Here is an 18,555-nt window from a genome sequence, read left to right on the forward strand (position 1 = left end):
AAGATGGGCATTCCACTCCCAACGCATAAGCCCTCTCTCTTTAAACCAAGCCCCTCCTACTGTATTCTGTAAAAGGGTAAATGGTTGGCTTACCTCAGTCTCTTCCCTAGGAAGAAAAATGATTTCATATTTTTTAAACATGGCCACGCCCCCTCCCACCTCCCCACCCCTCCCCCCCGCCCCCAGAACCAGCCCCGTGTGGTTTGGGATCCGGGACTCGCCTACAGCGGGTTAAGTGGGAGGTTTTTTCCCCCTCCTCCCTCCATCCCCTGCCAGGTGAGCAGAGTGTGTGCAGAATACCGAATTTCTGCGCGCAGCCCCGGACGCCCCAGATACCTGAGTGTCTGGTTTTTCAACCGTAAAGGCGGGAGGGTTGGGCGAACGAATGAGAAGTGAGGAAACGCTTAGCGCAAAGGGAGAAAAGAGAGAAAGACACACAGAAAACAGGTTACGGAGGCCGGCCCGAGGCGGCCCCCTCCCCCCGCCCCGCCAGCGGCCCGACATCCTGCCCAGCGTCCCCCGCTACCTTCTCGGGCGTTTTCGCGCCGCCCGCTGCACAGAGCCAGCGCACAGGTACCACCCGAGTGTGCGAACACGGAAAGTTTTTGTCCGCGCAATGGCGCAAAACACAAGACAGCCCATTCCCCGGTACAAGTACACAGTCGGCGGGTAATTTGGGGGTTCCAGGGGCGGGACTGGGAGAACGCTTGAGCATATCATGCACAGGCGGACACAATATGGACACCAACACACACCAACAACAAGCCGTCTTAGTCCAAGCAGCCGTGCCAGGCGAGGCGGGGACGCACCTTCCCCAATGACCCCAACCCACCAACGGCCCCAGCCAGCCTAGCCTGAGCGACCCCGGAGCCCTCCCCTGCAGTTCCTGGCTCACCTGAAGCCCCCGCCTTTCTTGCCGTCCCCCACCCCACGACTCGGCGACGTCTTACGGTCGCTGGCGCTGGTTTGTCCAGCTGGAAACGACCCTCAGTGTTGTACGGCACCACTTTTCTCCCTAAAGGGCATACACTTCGCCACCCAAGCCCACCCGAGACCCCTCCCGCTCCCGGGGCAAAGTTAGGGCCCCTGGCTGGAACTTTCTGGCAGGCTCTTCCCGCCTTTGCCCAGACCCCCTCCTCCCGCCGCCGGGCCCCAAGCCCCACCGGGCAGCCCTGCCACCCGCTCCCGGGGCCCCCGGGCGGCCCTGCTCCCCACGGGCAGAGTCCGCCGCATTACCTAGAAGCAGCAGGCGGTGCGTACACATGTAGCCCATCTTCTCGTTCTGGAGCTGCTTGTCGATGAGCTGGCTGCGTTTCTTCTCTGCGCGCTTCTGGGCGCGCTTCTCCATGCTTTCCTTGCGGGTCTGTCTGCGCTTCTCCGCCAGGGCAACCTTCTTGACCTTGGGGCTGAGGGAGCCTCTGGACTGGGGGCTCTCGGATCTGCAGAAACAGCCTCCGAAGGCCTGAACGAGGAAGTTGCGGAGCAAGTTGCGCCGGGTCTTTCGGCGGCGGCGGTTTCGCCTGGACTGAAACCAGCGGCGGCATCCGAAGGTCCCATCGTCGGATTCGTCTCCGCTGTCGCTGCTGACCGATATTTCGTCGTCGTCGTTGTCGTCGCCGCGGTAGCAGCTGCGCTCAGACCTGCCCCGCCAGGCATATGTGCGAGGAGGCTGCGGAGTAGGCGGATCGGCAGCCTGGATCTCGGGGCTGGGGGGTCTAAGGAAACTGATCTTGGGTCGGGCTCCAGAGGCTGGGGTTGCCCAGGCGGCGGGAGCGGCCCGGGCGACAGGGGCGGCCCGGGCGACAGGGGCGGCCCGGGCGACAGGAGCGGCCCGGGCGACAGGAGCGGCCCGGGCGGCAGGGGCTGCCCCGGCGCCTGGAGTGTCAGGGGCGGCAGGGGCTGCCCCGGCGGCTGGAGCGTCAGGGGCTGCTCCGGCGGCAGGGGCTCCGTCTCCGGGATCGGGGACTTTGCTTCTCTCCGCGGCAGCGGTGGCTGAGCCTCCTTCCATCTCGGCTGCTTCTCCCTCAACTGGGGGTCCCTCTCCCTCTGCTTGCTCTCTCTTAACTGGGGCTCGGGAGACCTCGATGGGCGGGCCGTCAAGCGCGATTGGGGGGCTGTCCACGTTGACGGGAGCGTCGTCGACCCCAACGGGGGCGCTGCCAATCTTGCGCGGGGGTCCGGAGATCTCCATCGGGGGTCTGTTGCCCGCGAAGTGTGGAGGAGGTCTGACAGCCTCTCGAGATGGGCTGCCGATGATGCCTGGGACCCAGAGGGGGGGCTCGTTCGCGGCGGGAGCGAGGAGGACCGCACTCGGGGCCGCGACTGCCGCGATCTGGTTGCCGCCAAGGCCGTCGATTTGTGGGATAGCTCGGGGGAGCCCAGGGGGTGGGCTGTCGTCCCCAAAGGCTGCTCCATCAAACTCAAATGGCATATCCTCCTCAGGGGGAGGGCTGCATCCTCCTCTGAAGCCTGCGTTTGCAGGTCTGAGGGCTCGGGGCTCCTCGGGAGGAGCCCTGAAGACCCCCCCACCTGGGCCTCCTGGAGCGAGGTTTGAGACCTGCAGGAGAGGTTGGTTGCAGCCTCCCTGGGCAAGCTGCTCAAACTCAAAGGGCATAGCTTCTTCGGGAGGAGGGCTGTAGCTTCCCAGGCTTGGCCTGGCCTCACCGAAGGCTCCGGGCTCCACGATCGGTGGGCTGAAGGCTTCAAGGCCTGCATGGGCCCCAGTGGTGTCTCCAGGGTGCTCCAGGGTAGGCCAGAAGCCTCCCAAGCTGGACTGCTCGACCTCGAAGGGCATGGCTTCTTCAGGAGGTGGGCTGTAGCCTCCATGGGCTCCGGCTTCCTTGATGGCCTGGCTGAGGCCCCGGAACTTGGGCCTGGAGACTTCTGGGGGTCCACAGGCCTCGCCTTCAATCTCGACGGGGACGGGCTCGCTGTGAGGCGGTGGGGTCTCCATCTCTTCGGCTGCGCCAGGCCCAGCACCGGGGGCAGCTGCCCCTGGGGCCTCCAAAGGTGGTTGCTCGGGCTGTTCCCCGAGTTCAAGGGGGATATTGCGTTGTCCTGACATATTATTGCCGTCGAGGCAGTTGCGCACGCCCATAACACGGTGGCGGCTTCTTAAAATAAACTTGGGGCCCCGTAAGACGGAGCACCCGACCGAACTAGGGTGAAAAAAATATTTTCAAAAAAAAAAAAAAAAAATCAAAGTACCAGCTGGAAAGTTCTCTAACCTCACTTTCTAACCCTAGTGAGGTCTAGGGGTTCAGGACCTCAAACCCCAGACCATGGCAGAAGCAAGTCTATTGTTGCTGGTTGAGTCTTGGCTCCTTTCTGGCCACTTTTTATCCCCTCAGGCTGCCCCTGGCCCCCCCTTTGGCCTGCCTCGTCCCCTCCTCTCTCTTTCTCTCAGCTCCAGGCCAGCCCCGCCTGCTTGGATCAGAGGAGCGCGCCGATTCGGTCCGAAAATCGCTCGTAGTGCTCTTTCTCTGCCACCAGGGGACGCCAGCCCCGGCCGAGGTAGCTCCGGGAGCCGGCTCCGGGAGCCCGGAGCCCCGGACTTTGGGTAAGGGGGCTGATGAGCGCAGGCCTCGCAGGGACGTTTTGGCTCCTTCCAGTCCTCTCCCTGACTGATTTGGAGTCTTTCTCCTCGCTTCTCCCCTGGCCAGAGAGAGAGCTCTACTGCGTTGCGGGACACGTGATGCAAGACGTGGGCCCCGGGCTGCTTGAGCGCAGGAGCTGAAACCCTCCCTCTCAGACCCAACAGACTCTCCTCGAGGGGAGGGGGGACTGCAGGAGTGTTTCATAACCCCAAATTACCCCTGAACCCCTGAGCCCCAGCCCCCAGCCCTGGGCAGCCTCGGATCCTAAGCTCCGAGTCTGGAGCGCAAGGCTTTGGGCGTGTGGGGAGGGGGTGCAGGCGCGCGCGGGGATGCGACAGGTGGTCGTGAGCCCACCGGCGGAGCAGGCAGGAGGCGAGGGGCAAGGGGTGCCGAGTGTGCGCACGCAATTTGTTTGTAAAATGTGTTGGGGTACTTCCCATCGCTTCTGCAGTTTTTGTTTGCCGGTTGCCGAGGCTGGCTCCTATAAAGCACCTCTATGTACCCCATCCTCACCACACTCTGGGGTCTCAGCAGTGGCCTGCGGTGGCGCAGGCAGGGTTCCTCCCCGTCTGTGGGGACTATGATAAATACAGGGGAATAAGAGGGTCTCGGGCATCTACCACCCAGACTCTCTAAGCGGTAGCTGCCGCGGCACGGAACGGGGGGGGGCATGGGACGCCCACAGGGACCCCACAGACTGTAGGCCCCAGAGTTCCGGGGGTCCTACTGTGCGGGGGGAAGGGCTAAATGGAATTTCAGTTGAAATTTATGGCCGGTTTAGGGTGGTCTCAGAGACTGAAAAACCCCTTGCGCACCGAATCCAAAAATACACACCGTGCCGCGCGGGCAGCTGCGGCCGCGATGCGCGGCTCCTCGCCTCGGGCACCGGCTGCGGGGTTGGTCAGGCTGCTTCTCTAGCCCCTCGCTAGCCCTCTTCCAGCCCCCTTCCAGTCCTTCTGCTCTCGCTGTGGGTCTCCCAGAGCAGCTGCTTTACTTTTCCAGTGTTTGAGCCCGCTGAGGAGGCACACAAGTCCGGCCACAAACCCGGCAGTCGCCCGGCTGCATTCCCGGCGCCGTGGCGCGTGGTGGGCTCCGAGCCGGCGGGGATCAATGCCCACACCACCTGGTGGGCTCGCGCGTGCATGCACCCTGATCTGGGTTTGGGGTCGGCGAAACCTGGCTTTGAGCCCCGGGAAAAATTTGCAGTTTGCGGTTCGCGTAAAACCCGGGACTCGGACATCGTATCTGTCTCGCCAGTGGGTGACAGGGACCTGTGAGCCACTTTTAGGTGGAAGGCAGCTGGGCAAGAGTCAGGTGGTCGCCTGACCTTAGGGCGGGGGGAGGGGCGGCGGGATGCGGCAAGCGGGGCGCATCGCCGGGACCGCATTGCCTGGATCGCTGTATCTGCCAGCCGCAGTCGAGCGAACCGCGTACGCACGCACGCTCCAACCTCGTAAAACCTAACGCAACCCTCTTCAAACGAGGGGGTCGCAGCCAGAGCGCCTCACTGCCCCCGCACGCGGCCGCGCTGCGAGGAGGAAAGCTGACCAAGTTGGACCCCAGGTAACGTGTGGAGCCTCCCCAAGGGCGTCTCCTCTCAGCTCTTCGGGTCTACACACTTCCAAGTGCCAACACTGAACTTTGGTTCAAACTTTGGACAACTATCCCCACGCGGAACGGCTCAACCTTTCGGGCATCCACTGAAAGGGCCAACTGGGTCGCAACAGTCAACTCGCTCCCCTCCGACCCCAGCGCTGGGTCGGCCATTGGGCTGGGGTCACGCCAATCAAGGCTGCCTGGCGAATGAGCGGGGGGCGTCGGACCGGAAACCGGATATGAGTGGGAGGTCCAATAGGGGGCGCCGCGTTGGAACGCCCTAAGAGGTTATGCGGCCGGGGTGGTTAGAAGCGGATTGGTGGGCGGGCGTATGGCGGCCAGGCCTGGACCGCCACGAGGCTGGGTGGCGCCGTGGGGTCGCTCGTCCTGGCGCCCCAAGTCACCAAGGCTGAAAGGGGAGGTGAGGGCTCTCAGGGATGAACCCTTGTTCTCGCTGATGGCGGTGGGCGAACCCACCTAACAGGGATCCGCCGCCGGGGCGAGGCGAGGAGCAGGCTTTCCAGGGCCTGGAGGTCGAGGGCCCAGACCCTGAGGAGAGGGGCTCACTGCCCCGCTGCAGAGGAGCGGCCCCAGATGGATAAGGAGTTGAGGTCGCAGGGGTGCTGAGCCCCGCCGACGTGGAAGGTTAGTAGACGTCGCGGTTTGGAGCCTCAGGGAGGCCGCGATGGGGGCCCCAGAGGGACGGTTTGCTCTCGCCAGGCCTCGCGCGCCGCCCACGTCAGCAAGGAATGGGCACAGGGTCTCCGTTCTACATCCTCATGAGCCGGTGGTAGCATCCTGGTTGTTTGCCAGGAGAGCACGGGCATTGGCGGGTTACAGATTGGGCAGACAGCAGGCCTCCCTCGCAGAGGCTAAGCAGCATAAAAACGAAAGAAAAGACCTGCAACTGGGGGGACCTTGTTGGAGAAAATGGAGTTTCAGGTGGGCCTCTATGGAGAGATAGATGTCTAGGCTGTGAACAGAAGGGGGGGGATGGGAGACGTTGGCCTACCACGAACAAAGATCCAACAGTGGGAAACGTGGCACATGGCTGGGTAGAGAAGAGGCCACCTTGCCGGCTCTGGGAGGAACAGTGGGAGAGAAGCAGGAAAAACTGGGTGGGGTTTCTCAGAGCAAGCAGTTTTGAGGCTCTTTTGGTAGGAAATGGAAGAGATACTGAATTTTTTTTTTTTTTTTTTTTGTCCTTCAAGTGAGGATTTGAGTCTAGTTTTAGGACAGGTTTGAGGCAGTGTGGAGGATGGTCCTGTTGAAGAGAACAAAGGAGGCTGTGTCTGGTCATGACCTTTAAGGGAGAGAGAATCATGCACAGGGAAGGAAGCAGGAGGGCTGGAGGGAGGGACTCAAGAGGGATCCCAGAGGACCCTCTAGCGACTTCTGTGTGGCGCACAAAGGGTGGCGGAGTCAAGTCTGGCGCCTGGATGATGGGACACCTGAGGGATAGGGACGTTGTGGAGGATCTGGAGAGAAGCTGGCATGGTGGTGGAGCCAGTCTGGTTTGAGACATGGCAGAGGGGAAGGAAGGATGTATGTACAGTCGGGGTGGAGATTTTCTTCAGCTTATTATTTAGGAGGAGGGGACCGAAGTTTAGAAGGAAGGTAAAGACCCCGAATTCAAAGGGACAGTTATCCTTCTTAGGATATGAAATCACTAGATCAGATAAAACCTTCCAGGGGAGAAATATGTTTGGTGATAGAAGCTCAAACAGCTGGAGCACTAGAGAAGAAAAGGGGGAACATTACAGGAGAGAGCAGTGGGCCTAGGACAGGATGGGTGGGAGTACGCCAGAGGGAACAATTTAAGAACTGGTCAACAGATCTCATCTCGATGGTGGTTTCTTAGCCTCTGCACTGGTGACAGCTGGGGCCAGGTAATTCTTTGCTGTGGTGACTGTCCTGGGCACTGAAGGACGCCTAGCAGCATCCCTAGCCTCTACCCACTAGATGCCAGTAGCATCCCCTTAGTTGTAGCAACCAAAAATGGCTCTAAATTTTGTCAAACGTCCCCTGAGAGGCAAAATCGCCCCCAGTTGAAACTGCCCCACTGCTGTGGGCTGCGAAAGGACCCTTAGACTTGAGTAGGAACTGCCTTTAACAGTTAAAGATAAGTTGGACCAAGGAGAAAAAATTCCAGCATTTAACTCCAGTGTTCCCCTTTTTGTCCACTCTTATTTTTCTCTAGTGACTGGCTACCAAAATCTGAAAAGCCCCCATCACTTGGATGAGCGGGGATCAGAGGAAACTCCACCACATATCAGCAGTGGGACCTGAGAGGCTGCAGCAATGTGGCCGATGTTTGAAAGGCAGCTGGGTAGCCTGGCCACAGGGACCCGAAGAACGGGTATGGTAAGAGCTGGGGGTGATCAGCTGGTGGGCTGACTGGGGGCCACCCTGATTGGTGGGACTGTCTGGCGAGCCCATTCAGGGCTGGCGATCTCGTTGGCTAAGACAGAAATGTGGCCTTGACCTGGATGGAGATGGCCAGAGGGCGCCGTTTTTAGGATCTGCCATTGTAATTTTATAATCGCAAAGTATCTGGAGCACAGATTTCCACTCCTGGATGGATTTCTATCGGGGAAGAGGTAAATCTTTTCTAGGGATGAGCAGGAAGGGGGAAGAAAGTTAGTTAATGGGTTCACGCAGCCCAGGAAGAGGAAGGCAAGGTAGGCTAGTCAGGGTGCCTGAAGGAAGGCTGAGCTGGGGCGAAGCTGCGGGCCAGGGTCTGGACCCTACCTGACAGGGAGTGTGCGAGGGGCCGCAGTGAGATGAGGTGTCCGTGAGAGGAGGAGAGGATTGGCTCTCAGTATCCAGGTGAAGGGTTCTTGAAAATTATATATTCTCGGCTACTTGAAAAGGATAGCTTTTCTCCACTTGATGCATTAAGAGAGGATGGGGAAAATTACTCCTGTTTCAGTTAAATGCTGCACTTCTAAGGAAAGTCAGTCTGTTCAGACCAGACGGCCCAGGCTGGGCCACAGGGAGCAATCGGCTGGCTTTTTGTCAAGAGGTAACCCCAAAGGGAAAGACGGTATTTCTTCACTGTTGACTCTGAACGGCACCAGTGCCACCTGCAGGGATGTGGCCCCCTTCCTTGGTGGCTCCACATGACTCCCTGGGCCTCCCTAACTCCATCTTGCGCTATATCGACGCCTCCATGGCAGCACACGTCATAATCAGTGACCGATCGTCAGGGTACTTATGTTTGGGCACCCTTACTCATTGCCCAAGGCACAAGGCCCATCCAGATTTTAAGTAGCTGCCTGTCAGCTTTCTTTTTTAGTTCATCCCTGTATTCAAGAAAGAGAAAGCAAAGTGGAAGAGGGTCCCTTGAGAGGGAGGCGGGGTAGGCAAGAGAGAAGAGAGCAGAAACCAGGAAGACATCTTTGGCCGTGGCATTTCCTCCTAGCAGGGGGCTGGGTGGGGGGCAGTTTGCAGAAGAGCCTTCTCTGCAGCCCCTTCGAGTCATTAGCTGTCAGTGGGTTACTTTCAAATGAGAAGGAGAATCTTTCCACCAGTTGTGAGGAAAAGGCAAAAGCAGAAAGGGGAGGGCAAAGGGAAGAGAATTCAGGCAGCGGTGATGTTTCTCAGCCTCCCGGTGACAACTGTTTTCTGCGTGCTGCCTGAGTAGCAAGAGGACTTTGAAGCTGTTCAGTTCATTACTGTTCAGTTAGGACTCGCTGCGCCCGCCGCTCTGCCGTTCAGCGTCTCCTCCGCCAGCCGTGGCTGGTGGAGGCGGCAGCAGCCTACTGCTGTCTGCAGAAGGGCCTGCGTGACCGGGCTCATTCAGGCAAATGCTAAGTGCAAGGAAAATGCCTCAAATGGGTGAGGGTTAGGAGCAGATGCAGGGCTGGTGGTACAAGACAGTGGCGGCCAGATGCAGGAGAAGACTTGACCTGCTCGGAGTAAAAAGCCCCAGGCTGGAGCCCCAGGGGCCAAGGGTTCCCACTAGGAATTCAGACCCGTTCGTTCAGCTCACCAGCTGTACTCAGCAGCCCTCATCTTGGACCGGCCACCCAGGTCTGCAGCCAGACCGGCAGGCATCTGACCCCCTGCGCTTGGAGGGTGGGTCCAGACATTCTCCAGTCACCTGGACGAAGCTGTGGACTCCAGGCTGGCTGGTGATAGCAGAGTATGTCTGGGGGAGAAGTGGTGGTTCCACTGCCACCCCGGGAAGGGGACTGAGAGAGAGGGGGCAAAAGTGGGGGGCTGGGATGGCGGGAGGGAATCCCGGAAGAGAAATTTGGCTTTAGTGGAAGCTCTGTTTGAAATTTTGGTAATTCATGGTGGAAATTCCAGGCACCCCGGGTGATTCTTGGCAACGTGATTTGAATTTAAGGGGAATGGTATATTTCACCTTTGGGCAGGAATGGTATATTTAACCTTCTCGCACAACCTCCATTACCCAGAGCGAAGTTTCCTAATGAAATCTAACTGAGACGGTAACATAAGCCAGGGCACTCAGAAGCTGGCTCCTGCGCTGGGGAGGAGAAACTTGTCTTTTTCAGCGGGGGCGGGGTGGGGGGGGTCTTTGGCCCTGCACCCCTCACACCCCTCAAGTTTGAGATTCGGGCACTCTCCCTGAACCAGAATCCAAGCCTGAGGATTTGAGCCTTTTAAAGCAAGATTTCCTAGGCTGTGTATCCTTCCATTTAGTTGAAGCAGCTGAGGTATATGTGTGACAACTCTACCGCACCTATGAAATTGACATCTCTGGGCCAGGCCTGTAAGAGACTCCCAGAGGGACAGTGATGTTAGCGGTGACTAGTCTGAGACCCCCGTTGGCGGCCACCCCTGTCACCCTTGGCTGCGAAGAGTGCTCTTCCTGATGCTACGCTGACGCTGCCCCTGCTGCCACCACGTATTTGAAGACTGCCACGGCGTCTCCCCTAAACCTCTTTCTCCCCCGGTCTCTTGCTTCAACCTGGTCTTTCTAGCCCTAACAGTTACAGGCTTTGTGCTCCCCATCTCCAAACCTCATCTTTTCCTTGTCAGGTGTCTTGTCTCCCTCTTTCCTTTTTCCTGTGATCCCCCCAAACTTCCTTTTCCTTTTGTCATCCTCACATCTACCCCCCATTACAGCCACCACCTGGCCCCTCTGTCCATGAAGCCTCCTCTAGCTATAGCCTTTCTGATAGCTGTGCCCCCCAGCTAACTGGCCACGTGCTCAGCCTAAAATAAGCCCATAGAATAAAAACAGGCCGTGTCCACACTGAAGCTGGGGGAGGCTGCCTTCCCCGTTCTACCCTGGAATAGGGAGTTGGGGGGCGGGTTCCGTGGCGCCAGCTCCTCTCAGGTGTCCCGCCTCAACTGGCTGAGTGCTGTCAGCAGGTGACGGCGGCCCTGCACTGCAGACTCTTGGCCTTGGGAGAACTAAGTCACTAGGCTGTTTACTCTGGCTTCTCTGCCATGTGAATTAACTAGACACTAGCACCAGTATCGGTACTAGGGGGCTTGGGGAAAAAACATGAGATGTAAAAAAGAGAAAACAAACATCAGTAAAATTCACCTTATATATAGCCTTTTAATGTGTAGCCCCCCCAAAAATTTAGAATACAAAACAAAAACGGGATGTTAAATCACTTAATTTGACATAAACCAGTTCTTTTAAACATTTGCTTTCTGTATCTCCTGCATTTGCGCCAGAGGCAAGATTGGTTTGGGGGGGGGGGTGCAAGAAGAACCTTAGCTATTACCAGATCCCGCAGCACAGAAACATATACAGAAACATATATCTCTGTATCTGTGGTATTCGCATTTCATGGGCGAGGACTAATTGAGAAAAAGATGTCTGAAGAAGCTCCTGGGAGGGAGTGATAGAGAAAAAAAATACAAAGGTTGAGAAAACTGGTTTATCCTAACTAGCTGCAGCCTCTGGGCCATTTTTTCAGGTCTCACCTAATCAGGGCACTTGAAAGTGTTACCAGCACTTGTGGTCAGTTAAGCAGCGGGGCTGTTAAGGTTGCTGCCTCCCAGAGCGGCCAGCATCTCCAGGCTGCAGTGCTCAGGGCCAGGCTGGCTCCAGTGCTCCCTGCCCCGACCCTGAGATCAGGGAGAGCAGGTGGGAAAATGAGCACACCTAAGACAAACACTAAGTATCTGCTCTTGAGGGGGCCATTTTTCCCCCCTGGTTAGTAATAGGACACGGTGGAATTCTGAATTCTCTAACCTGCCTGCTTGCTTATTTACTTACTTATTTATCATTTATTTCTAACTGGCCTCGAAACCATTTTTGCCCCCAATTCAAAACCAGATTTGGGAAAATCAAATTAGATCAACACAAAACGGATTTCTTCACAGCTGGTGCTTTTATTCTATCAACCTTTAACGTTGGGGGGGGGCTCCTTTAGCATTAAAATCATTGGTATGCGTCAAATTGGGCAACTCCGGGTTTCTTAATCAGCCTCCAGGTGTTGGGAGCAGAAAGGGATGCCAGGACCATCTCCTCAGCTACTTCACTTTCCACGTGAAGAAACTGAGGCAGAGGCCACTGGGTCTGACCCGAGGCTGCTGGGCAGGGCCAGGGTGAGAGGGGCCTGAGGTCTTAGACCCTGCTTCCCAGCTGCGGAGCATCAGGATTTAGAAAATAGCGTCATGAATGTCAAACCCGCCCGCAGAGCAGGACGAGGAATTGCATCCCTCGTTCTGGGACATGGGGATTACAGATGTAACATGAGAATCTCATTCCCCCTTTGCTGGACAATTTTTAAGAGAAGGGCAGCACTTGAGCTGGCATATGACATCACTCTGGAAGCTTAATTTGATTCTAGTGATTTGCTGTTATAGGTCACCTTTCTGTTAAAGAGACATACTTTCCCAAACACCAAGGTTTCTGCTCAGTTTCCTCTCGATAGCCTCCCTTTACATGAAGAGCAGTAATAATACAGACAAGTAAAATCCATGCAGGTTATTTAAAACAAACAAAAAAACAAACCTCCTTCTTACCAACACTGAAGTTTCAGCTTTCTTTCTCATTAAACCCTCTATCACAGCTGCTAAAAATGAGGGCTGAAGGGTAAAGGGCTGATAGCAATTCCAGGGGGAAAAAGTTTCTAGTGCGTTAAAGAAACATCATCTTAAAACAATCCCAAACTTTAAAATTCCCAATTCCTGAATTCTGATAAACAGATTAAAAGTCTTGTTTGCCAAACCTCAGAAGTAAACCTACACCAGATTGTTGACACCACACAGTATTTGAACACTGCTGCATGACTTTCCAACTCAAAAATTCAGTTAAAAGAGCACCTTTGTCCAAGAAAAAGCACATTTCTATTAAGCAAATGACTGATGTCGCAAAATTAAAAATCCTGAATATCAGAGTATACAATTTAAGTAGCTTTATTTAACTAGCTTTACCCTCCTTCCCCTCCTCTTCCTCTTTCTCTCCAATCGAAACCTTATAACTGGCTGGTAATTCACCCCTGTGGTCAACTCTTAAGGTCTGCTTTTTTTGAGACAATTTCCTAAGTTGCAAGGGCAAGTAAGCCCATTCAAATGCTAACACCCCAGTTGAGCAGGGCGAGACAAAGGGCTAGTTGGGAGACTAGTGAGTTGGGAATGCTTGGAAAACTTGCCAGAAATGCCTCTAGAAAAGAGAGGCAGCTAAACACCAGTGCCTTAGGTAGAAAGAGTTTTTTTGAAGCGTCTCTGTAGCAAAACCCCCTCTCCAATGGGGTGAGTCCTGGTCATAGGGGTTTGGTACCTCCTCAGTTGTTTTGGATGTGCCTAATGACCCTTCCACCCTGGAATCAGGATGGAAGGAGAGGGGGTGGGGGAGGGGAACTGAGTTGGGGAGGGCTGTGGGGTGGGTAACAGGTTTTCACAATCAGGTAGTTTATGGAGGAGCATCTGAAAGATGGCAAGCTGTGTGTTCCTAGATGCCCCCCCCCCCCGCCGCCCCGCAACAACTAACCTGGTATATTGGTTACAGTTAAGAAAGACAGCCTCTCCATATGCAGGCTTCAGGTTAAAAAAGAGCCCAAGACTGGGGTGACAGGTGTGGGCTAGGCACTGACGACTTTTTAAAAAAAACTTGTATATTCATACTGCAACAAGGCGATATGCTAATTTCTCTAATGAAAAACCCAGCTCTGCGGGATTTTTCGGGTCCCCCCAAACTCCCCAGCCTGTGAGGGCAGCCCTCACACTGAAAAGCACACCAAAAAAGCCAACCGCACCCTGGCTGATTTTGCCTATTCACCAGAGACGTTTTACTGGGTGAACTCAGGCTGCTGAGACGTTAACAGAGAAAAAACAGAACACTTAATGCCACGGAAAGGAACACAGAACCGCTGTTTTTACACTAAGTGGAAATGTCAGCTTTGGGGAGCCCCATTTCACTTACGCAGTTTCACGCTTTCAAGCCAAAGCCAGGGCACACCGGACCCTTCTACAAGTCCTCGGCAGCCTCCAGACTTCTGGACATTTCCCCGCTGCCCAGGGAAGCCCCCTTCCCGGTATTTACTAGTGAAGACCAAAACAGCATCCAACAGCCTTAGTCAGCGTCGCAGCCCAGCATAACTAAGTTCTGGGGCTCCACGACGCCTTTCCCAGGGAAGAGACCTGGAAGGAAGACCCTTTAACGTGTGTTCCTTCTGGCCGCAACCTTATCTTAGGAGTCTAAGAACCCAACTCGTCTTTTCAAGTCTCAAAACGTTTCACTTTCCCCCCCAAATCATTCTCATCAGAATAGCTCAAACCAACGCCAAACGAGACGCGCGCGCGCACCAAGATAAGGCCAATTTCCAAATCGGGTGAGGTTTTGTAAATACAGTTCACTAACCAGTCTTTTCCCCCAGGATTGGTGAGAAAGGCACACTTTCCGCACCGAAGATGCGATTGCGGCCGTTCTTGTGCTCCAACACCAGGGCAGCTTCGCCTCCAGGTTACAGATTCCAAACTTAGCTCCACCCGAGCTGAAAATGGCCGGTGCGAGCAGCCTCCCCTCTCCTCCCCTCCCCTCCTCGAGGCTGCCGTAGCCGCCGGCCCCTGCCCCCTCTCGACCGATCGCCCAAGGACTTGAGTCGGATCCAACACCTTTCCCTAGCTCGGCGCGTGTCGCGCTCTTTGGGGACGCGTTGTAGGGTTCCCTGGTGATAGGCGCGTCTCCCTCTCCAGCTTGTTCCTTGTTCCGCTTTACCTTTCCGCTCGTGACCACCTCGCTGACCTCTTAGCCCCTCTCTTACATCCCCAGGCCCTTGCGCAAACAGCCCGGGACCTCTCCAGCCAAGCTGCACCCAGCCCCGCCACCAGACTGCGCCAGAAGGCTGGCGATGCCCCGACGTGACCAAGCCCACGCCACCAACCCTGGTAGCCCGTTGGGCACCTCCCAAGACTCCCGTACCTCCTCTGCCTGCCCTCCAAGCACCGGTGACTCGTGGGGGACCGCCGGCCGGCTCTTAGAGGTCGGCTCTGGGGCGTGCGGTCAGGTGCGCACGTTCTTTGCTGCGGTCTCCGGCCCCGCGATCGCCCGGAGACGGGCGGTGGTGGCCAGGAGAGGCGCGCAGCCGCGGGGGGCACTGGTGCCGAGGTCCGGCGGCTCCAAATTGACAGCGACGGGACCTGGGCTCTAGACTCCGAGCGTCTTAAACGGCGCGCGTGCGCGCGACTTTCCCCGGGAGCCGGCCGTCTCCGGAGTGTCGCCCAATCCCAGCCCGGTTGGTATTCGCACATTGCAACAGTGTCGCTACAGCCGGGCGGCTCTGCTTTCTGAAAGTTGGCGCGAGCACCTCCGCACCACGTTTCTGGCACCCGCCAAAGCCAACTGGTGTGAGACTACTTACTCTAGGAGGGAAAAAAGCACGTAAAACAAGTGACTTACCCGTGCCTTCTGGGTGTGCAGCTCGAAACCTGGGGCGCTTCCGGAGTTCAGTCGTGCATCCTGGACACCAGCCTGAAGACCTCAGGCTGTCTCCAGAGGGGCGCGAGGAGCGCCCCGCCGCCCCTCCGTCCAACAAGCCTTTGGCCACCCGGGCGCCCGCCAGCGCCCTGCGGGAGATTCGCAGAGCTCTTCCCAGCTCGCCCTGCGCAGCTGAGCCCGCTCTCTTCCCGCCTTCCTTCTAACCTGCCTGTGCTTCTCCCTCCCTTCCTCCCGCCGCTCCTGCACCGACCCCAGACTCCCCAGTTTAGCGGTGGGCCACCAACCTGGGTCAAAGAAAACAAGGAGAATCCGGGGCGCGTCCTCCATTAGTGACGCCGGATGGGGATGGGTCCCCTTTTGGAAGGAGACTCCGGAGATGGGTCGCGGCGGGTGGGCTTCCTCGGCTTGCAGCGCCGCCGCCGCTGCTTCTCCTCCTTTGGCTGCTCAGACTCTTCGGGGTCCCTCGGATCCTTGTCCTCGGGCTCCTCCCGTTGTCTGGGGCTCTCGGACTCCCGAGTGCTGGGCTGCGCGCGACGTGGGGAGGCGTCGGGGCTCTGCAACCTCAGGGCGTTGAGACGCTCAGTGAGAGACTGGTCGAAGGTGCGGCGCTTGGGCACCACGGGGCCGCGCTCGTCCTCGGGCTCGGTCTCGGGCTCAGTGGCGGGGGCGGTCTCGGGCTCGGTCTCGAAGTCGGTCTCCGACTCGATTTCAGACTCGGTCTCGGTCTCGGATTCGTAGTCGAACTCTTCCTCGTACTCCAGGCACTCGGGGAGGGAGAGCTCGAGGTTTGGCTCCTCGTGCTCGTGGTCGGATTCGGGGGGCTCGGGGAATACCTGGGCGGCGGAGCGGTGGTGGGCGTTAAGGAAGCTCCGGCGCTGGGCAGCGGCGCGCTGCTGGGCGCGGGTGCTGGAGGTGGCAAGGGCGCGAAGGAGCGCGATGGAGCAGGAGAGCCAGAGGAGTGCGGTGGCTGCCCGGCGGCCTAGGGGTGGGCACAGATCGTTGTAACTGTGGCGAGCTCGGCGCCCTTGCTGAGCTCGGGATCTGCGATCCATCCTCACGCGCACTCGGCGAATCCGACCCACCCTCTGGCTCTGCAGAGAGCAGCTCCGAAGAGCATCGGCTGCTAGAGCCGAAAAAGGTGCTCCTCGCGAGGTTAAGAAGCTGGGTCCGGAGGTCCCAGCCCCACCTCGGCGCGAGGAGAAAAAGGGAAGCACCTACCTTCTTGACCACTCAACTTTCTAAAGCTCCGCGCCTCTATTTGCCTCTCTGGGCAAAAAGGAGGGATGGGAAAAGGGGAGAAAAAGCCTATCTCCTCCCCAGGCTCCTCTCTCTAAGTCTTAGACCGCAGCCTAAGACTCGGGAGAGGTGCCTCCACTGGTCCTCTCGCCTGGGAGAGGAAAGAGGAGACTGAGGCGAAGACAAACGGGGCGGAGAGGTTCTGCAAAGTTGCGCGCCCGGACTTCTGCCGGGCATGTGCAGTAGGGAGGCGGGGGCGGCTCCGCGCGAGTTGCGCAGTGGCGCCGAGCCCAAGGCGTAGACCCTAACGGGCCGGCAGGTGGCAGGAGGGAACCTTGTTTGAAAGGATTTGGGCGATGGGAGCGGCTGGGGGCCTGGTGGGTGCCAAGGAGCGAGCGAGCAAGCTAGCTAGCTACAGGTTAGAGTGCTTGCGCAGCTAGGCGTGGGTTCTCCATGGGGTCCGTACCGCTCCCCAGCTTCTCCAGGGTTATCGATAAGTTGAACGAAGCCCGAAGCAGCTGAAAACCAGACCGCAAAATTGCGGATATTCCGGAGGAATGAGCATCTGTACGTCAGTATTAACGGTGCGGTTCCGGGCATTTTCCAGGGGTTCAGTAGTCTGAGCATGGTAACCTCAGGCAATCGTTAATCATGAGATCACCTTTGGCAGACCTGGTACAGTGACCGTAATCTGAGCAGCTTCCAATACCCCCAACCACCAATGCGGTCTCAAGAGACTAATTAGTTACCTAATGGGTAGATGAGCATCTTCCCTAAGAAGGACCCCCACAGGCAGACGGAGTGATGGTTTACACGTCCCCAAGCCCGTTGGTGGACCACCCTGAGCTCTAGCTGAGAACATGTGCCGAAAGTCTAATTAGCTGGAACCACTAGTTAATATCTGTGCTGATATTCAGTAGGTGCAGCCAATTCTCTGCCCCTGGGGGGCGCTGCAGGGCGATCAGCTATCAAGGAAACCGCTGGGTACCACTCAAAGCTCTTTTCATAAATAGGTTTTCAACAAAGTGAGTTCATTCAACAAGTGAGTTCATTCGACAGGTATTGAGTGCCTAGCGCATGCCAAGCTCTGTTCTAGGTGCTGAAGATAGAGTAGGAAGAAGAAAAGGAAAGCGAAGAAAATCTTACATTAAGGAAAGGGTACTTAGGATTAATCTGCTGTTACTCAGCGCATAAAACCACTCAGGACTCCCTCCCTACCCACCAACATTGTTTAACCCGGCGTGCATTCTAGTGAGAAAATTATTGGATCAACCAGAACATTAGGGCTAAGGGACAGCTAGACACCCTAGGTCATGTCATTGAACCCTGAAGGAAATGAGTCCATCTCTTTCCCAGCCCTGGAAAATCAAATGAGCTCCATGTCCTCCTGGAGCGGTCGTTGCTCAGGCAGGTGGTACTTCGGAAGCTCTGGGGTTCCAGCTGTAACCTGACTGCTGCTTCTGGGTCGAGCGTGCCTCCCCATTAAAATACGGAGCATTACTTTTGCCCTTGTGACAGGTCCACCGGTGGTATAACTCAGAGCAAAACCATCTTCCTAGAATCTGTGGAAGCAACAACAAGGCTTTACAGGTGGGACAGGTGGTTTTTCTTGTCTTTGAATCAACATGGGGGAAACCTGAAGAGTCCATGAGGTAATTCTGCCTTCCCCTCTGTGGTGGTCCACCAGGTGCCCCCTCCTGGCACTGCTTCCTGGTGCCCGAAGTGTGCTGCACCCACAGCCGTTCCTCAGTGTGGCGTGACTCACCCCGATCCCTTGCGTACCGTGCCTGCCTTAGAGCTGCTGAGCCCAGAGTTAAGACCTTAGTGAGATCCTAGCGGCCGTTTTGCCATGGGGAGGTTTTGTTTCTGCATCTTCGCTGGGGATGGTCCCGAATGCTCCTGCCCTGTCTTCTTGGCTGTGTCTGTCTTGCGTCTTGTTTTCTTCGAGTTAGTTTGTAGCATTACAATACTGATTGGTCTAATAAAGTGGGGTTGATTGCACACCTCGTAAAAGGACGGATGTCTGCATTCTCGTTGTGCTCTCCTCCTTACCACTTTGCAGAGCGACTGAAAGGGTTTTATTGTCACAGGTGTCTGGATGGCTCCAGTCATCATTTGGCTGGTATTAGGGGACACGGGACAGGGCCCTTTGGAGCTGCAGGTCTCAAATCCTGCTCTCTCAGCCCCAACCCGAGACATTTCCAAAGGTTCTGCTCACACTGACACACCCGCTTGCTTTCTTCAATCAGCGCC

At 56.7% G+C, this 18,555-nt stretch overlaps 2 protein-coding genes and 1 long non-coding RNA gene across 3 annotated transcripts; 1 reads left to right on the plus strand and 2 right to left on the minus strand.

Annotated features, from left to right (window-relative positions):
- Positions 1-231: 231 nt before the first annotated feature.
- Positions 232-3,315, minus strand: LOC114483932 (guanine nucleotide-binding protein G(s) subunit alpha isoforms XLas-like). The gene is made up of 4 exons (XM_055083583.1): positions 1,237-3,315; positions 951-1,015; positions 896-912; positions 232-403 (listed from the first exon to the last, which is right to left on the minus strand). The coding sequence occupies exons 1-4, from the start codon at positions 3,095-3,097 to the stop codon at positions 232-234; spliced, it is 2,115 nt and encodes a 704-aa protein (XP_054939558.1). The 5' UTR covers positions 3,098-3,315.
- Positions 3,316-5,502: 2,187 nt separating this feature from the next.
- Positions 5,503-9,897, plus strand: LOC129391953 (uncharacterized). The gene is made up of 3 exons (XR_008616875.1): positions 5,503-5,837; positions 7,393-7,556; positions 9,864-9,897. It is a non-coding gene; the product is annotated as an uncharacterized lncRNA (long non-coding RNA).
- Positions 9,898-15,349: 5,452 nt separating this feature from the next.
- On the minus strand, positions 15,350-17,431 carry LOC102987258 (neuroendocrine secretory protein 55-like). Its single transcript, XM_028487115.2, has one exon. It carries the CDS (start codon positions 16,116-16,118, stop codon positions 15,393-15,395), a length of 726 nt encoding a protein of 241 aa, XP_028342916.1. The 5' UTR covers positions 16,119-17,431; the 3' UTR covers positions 15,350-15,392.
- Between the last annotated feature and the right edge of the window lie 1,124 nt (positions 17,432-18,555).

The sequence above is a fragment of the Physeter macrocephalus genome, unplaced genomic scaffold (assembly GCF_002837175.3).
Source record: "Physeter macrocephalus isolate SW-GA unplaced genomic scaffold, ASM283717v5 random_1209, whole genome shotgun sequence".
Lineage (NCBI taxonomy): Eukaryota > Metazoa > Chordata > Mammalia > Artiodactyla > Physeteridae > Physeter > Physeter macrocephalus.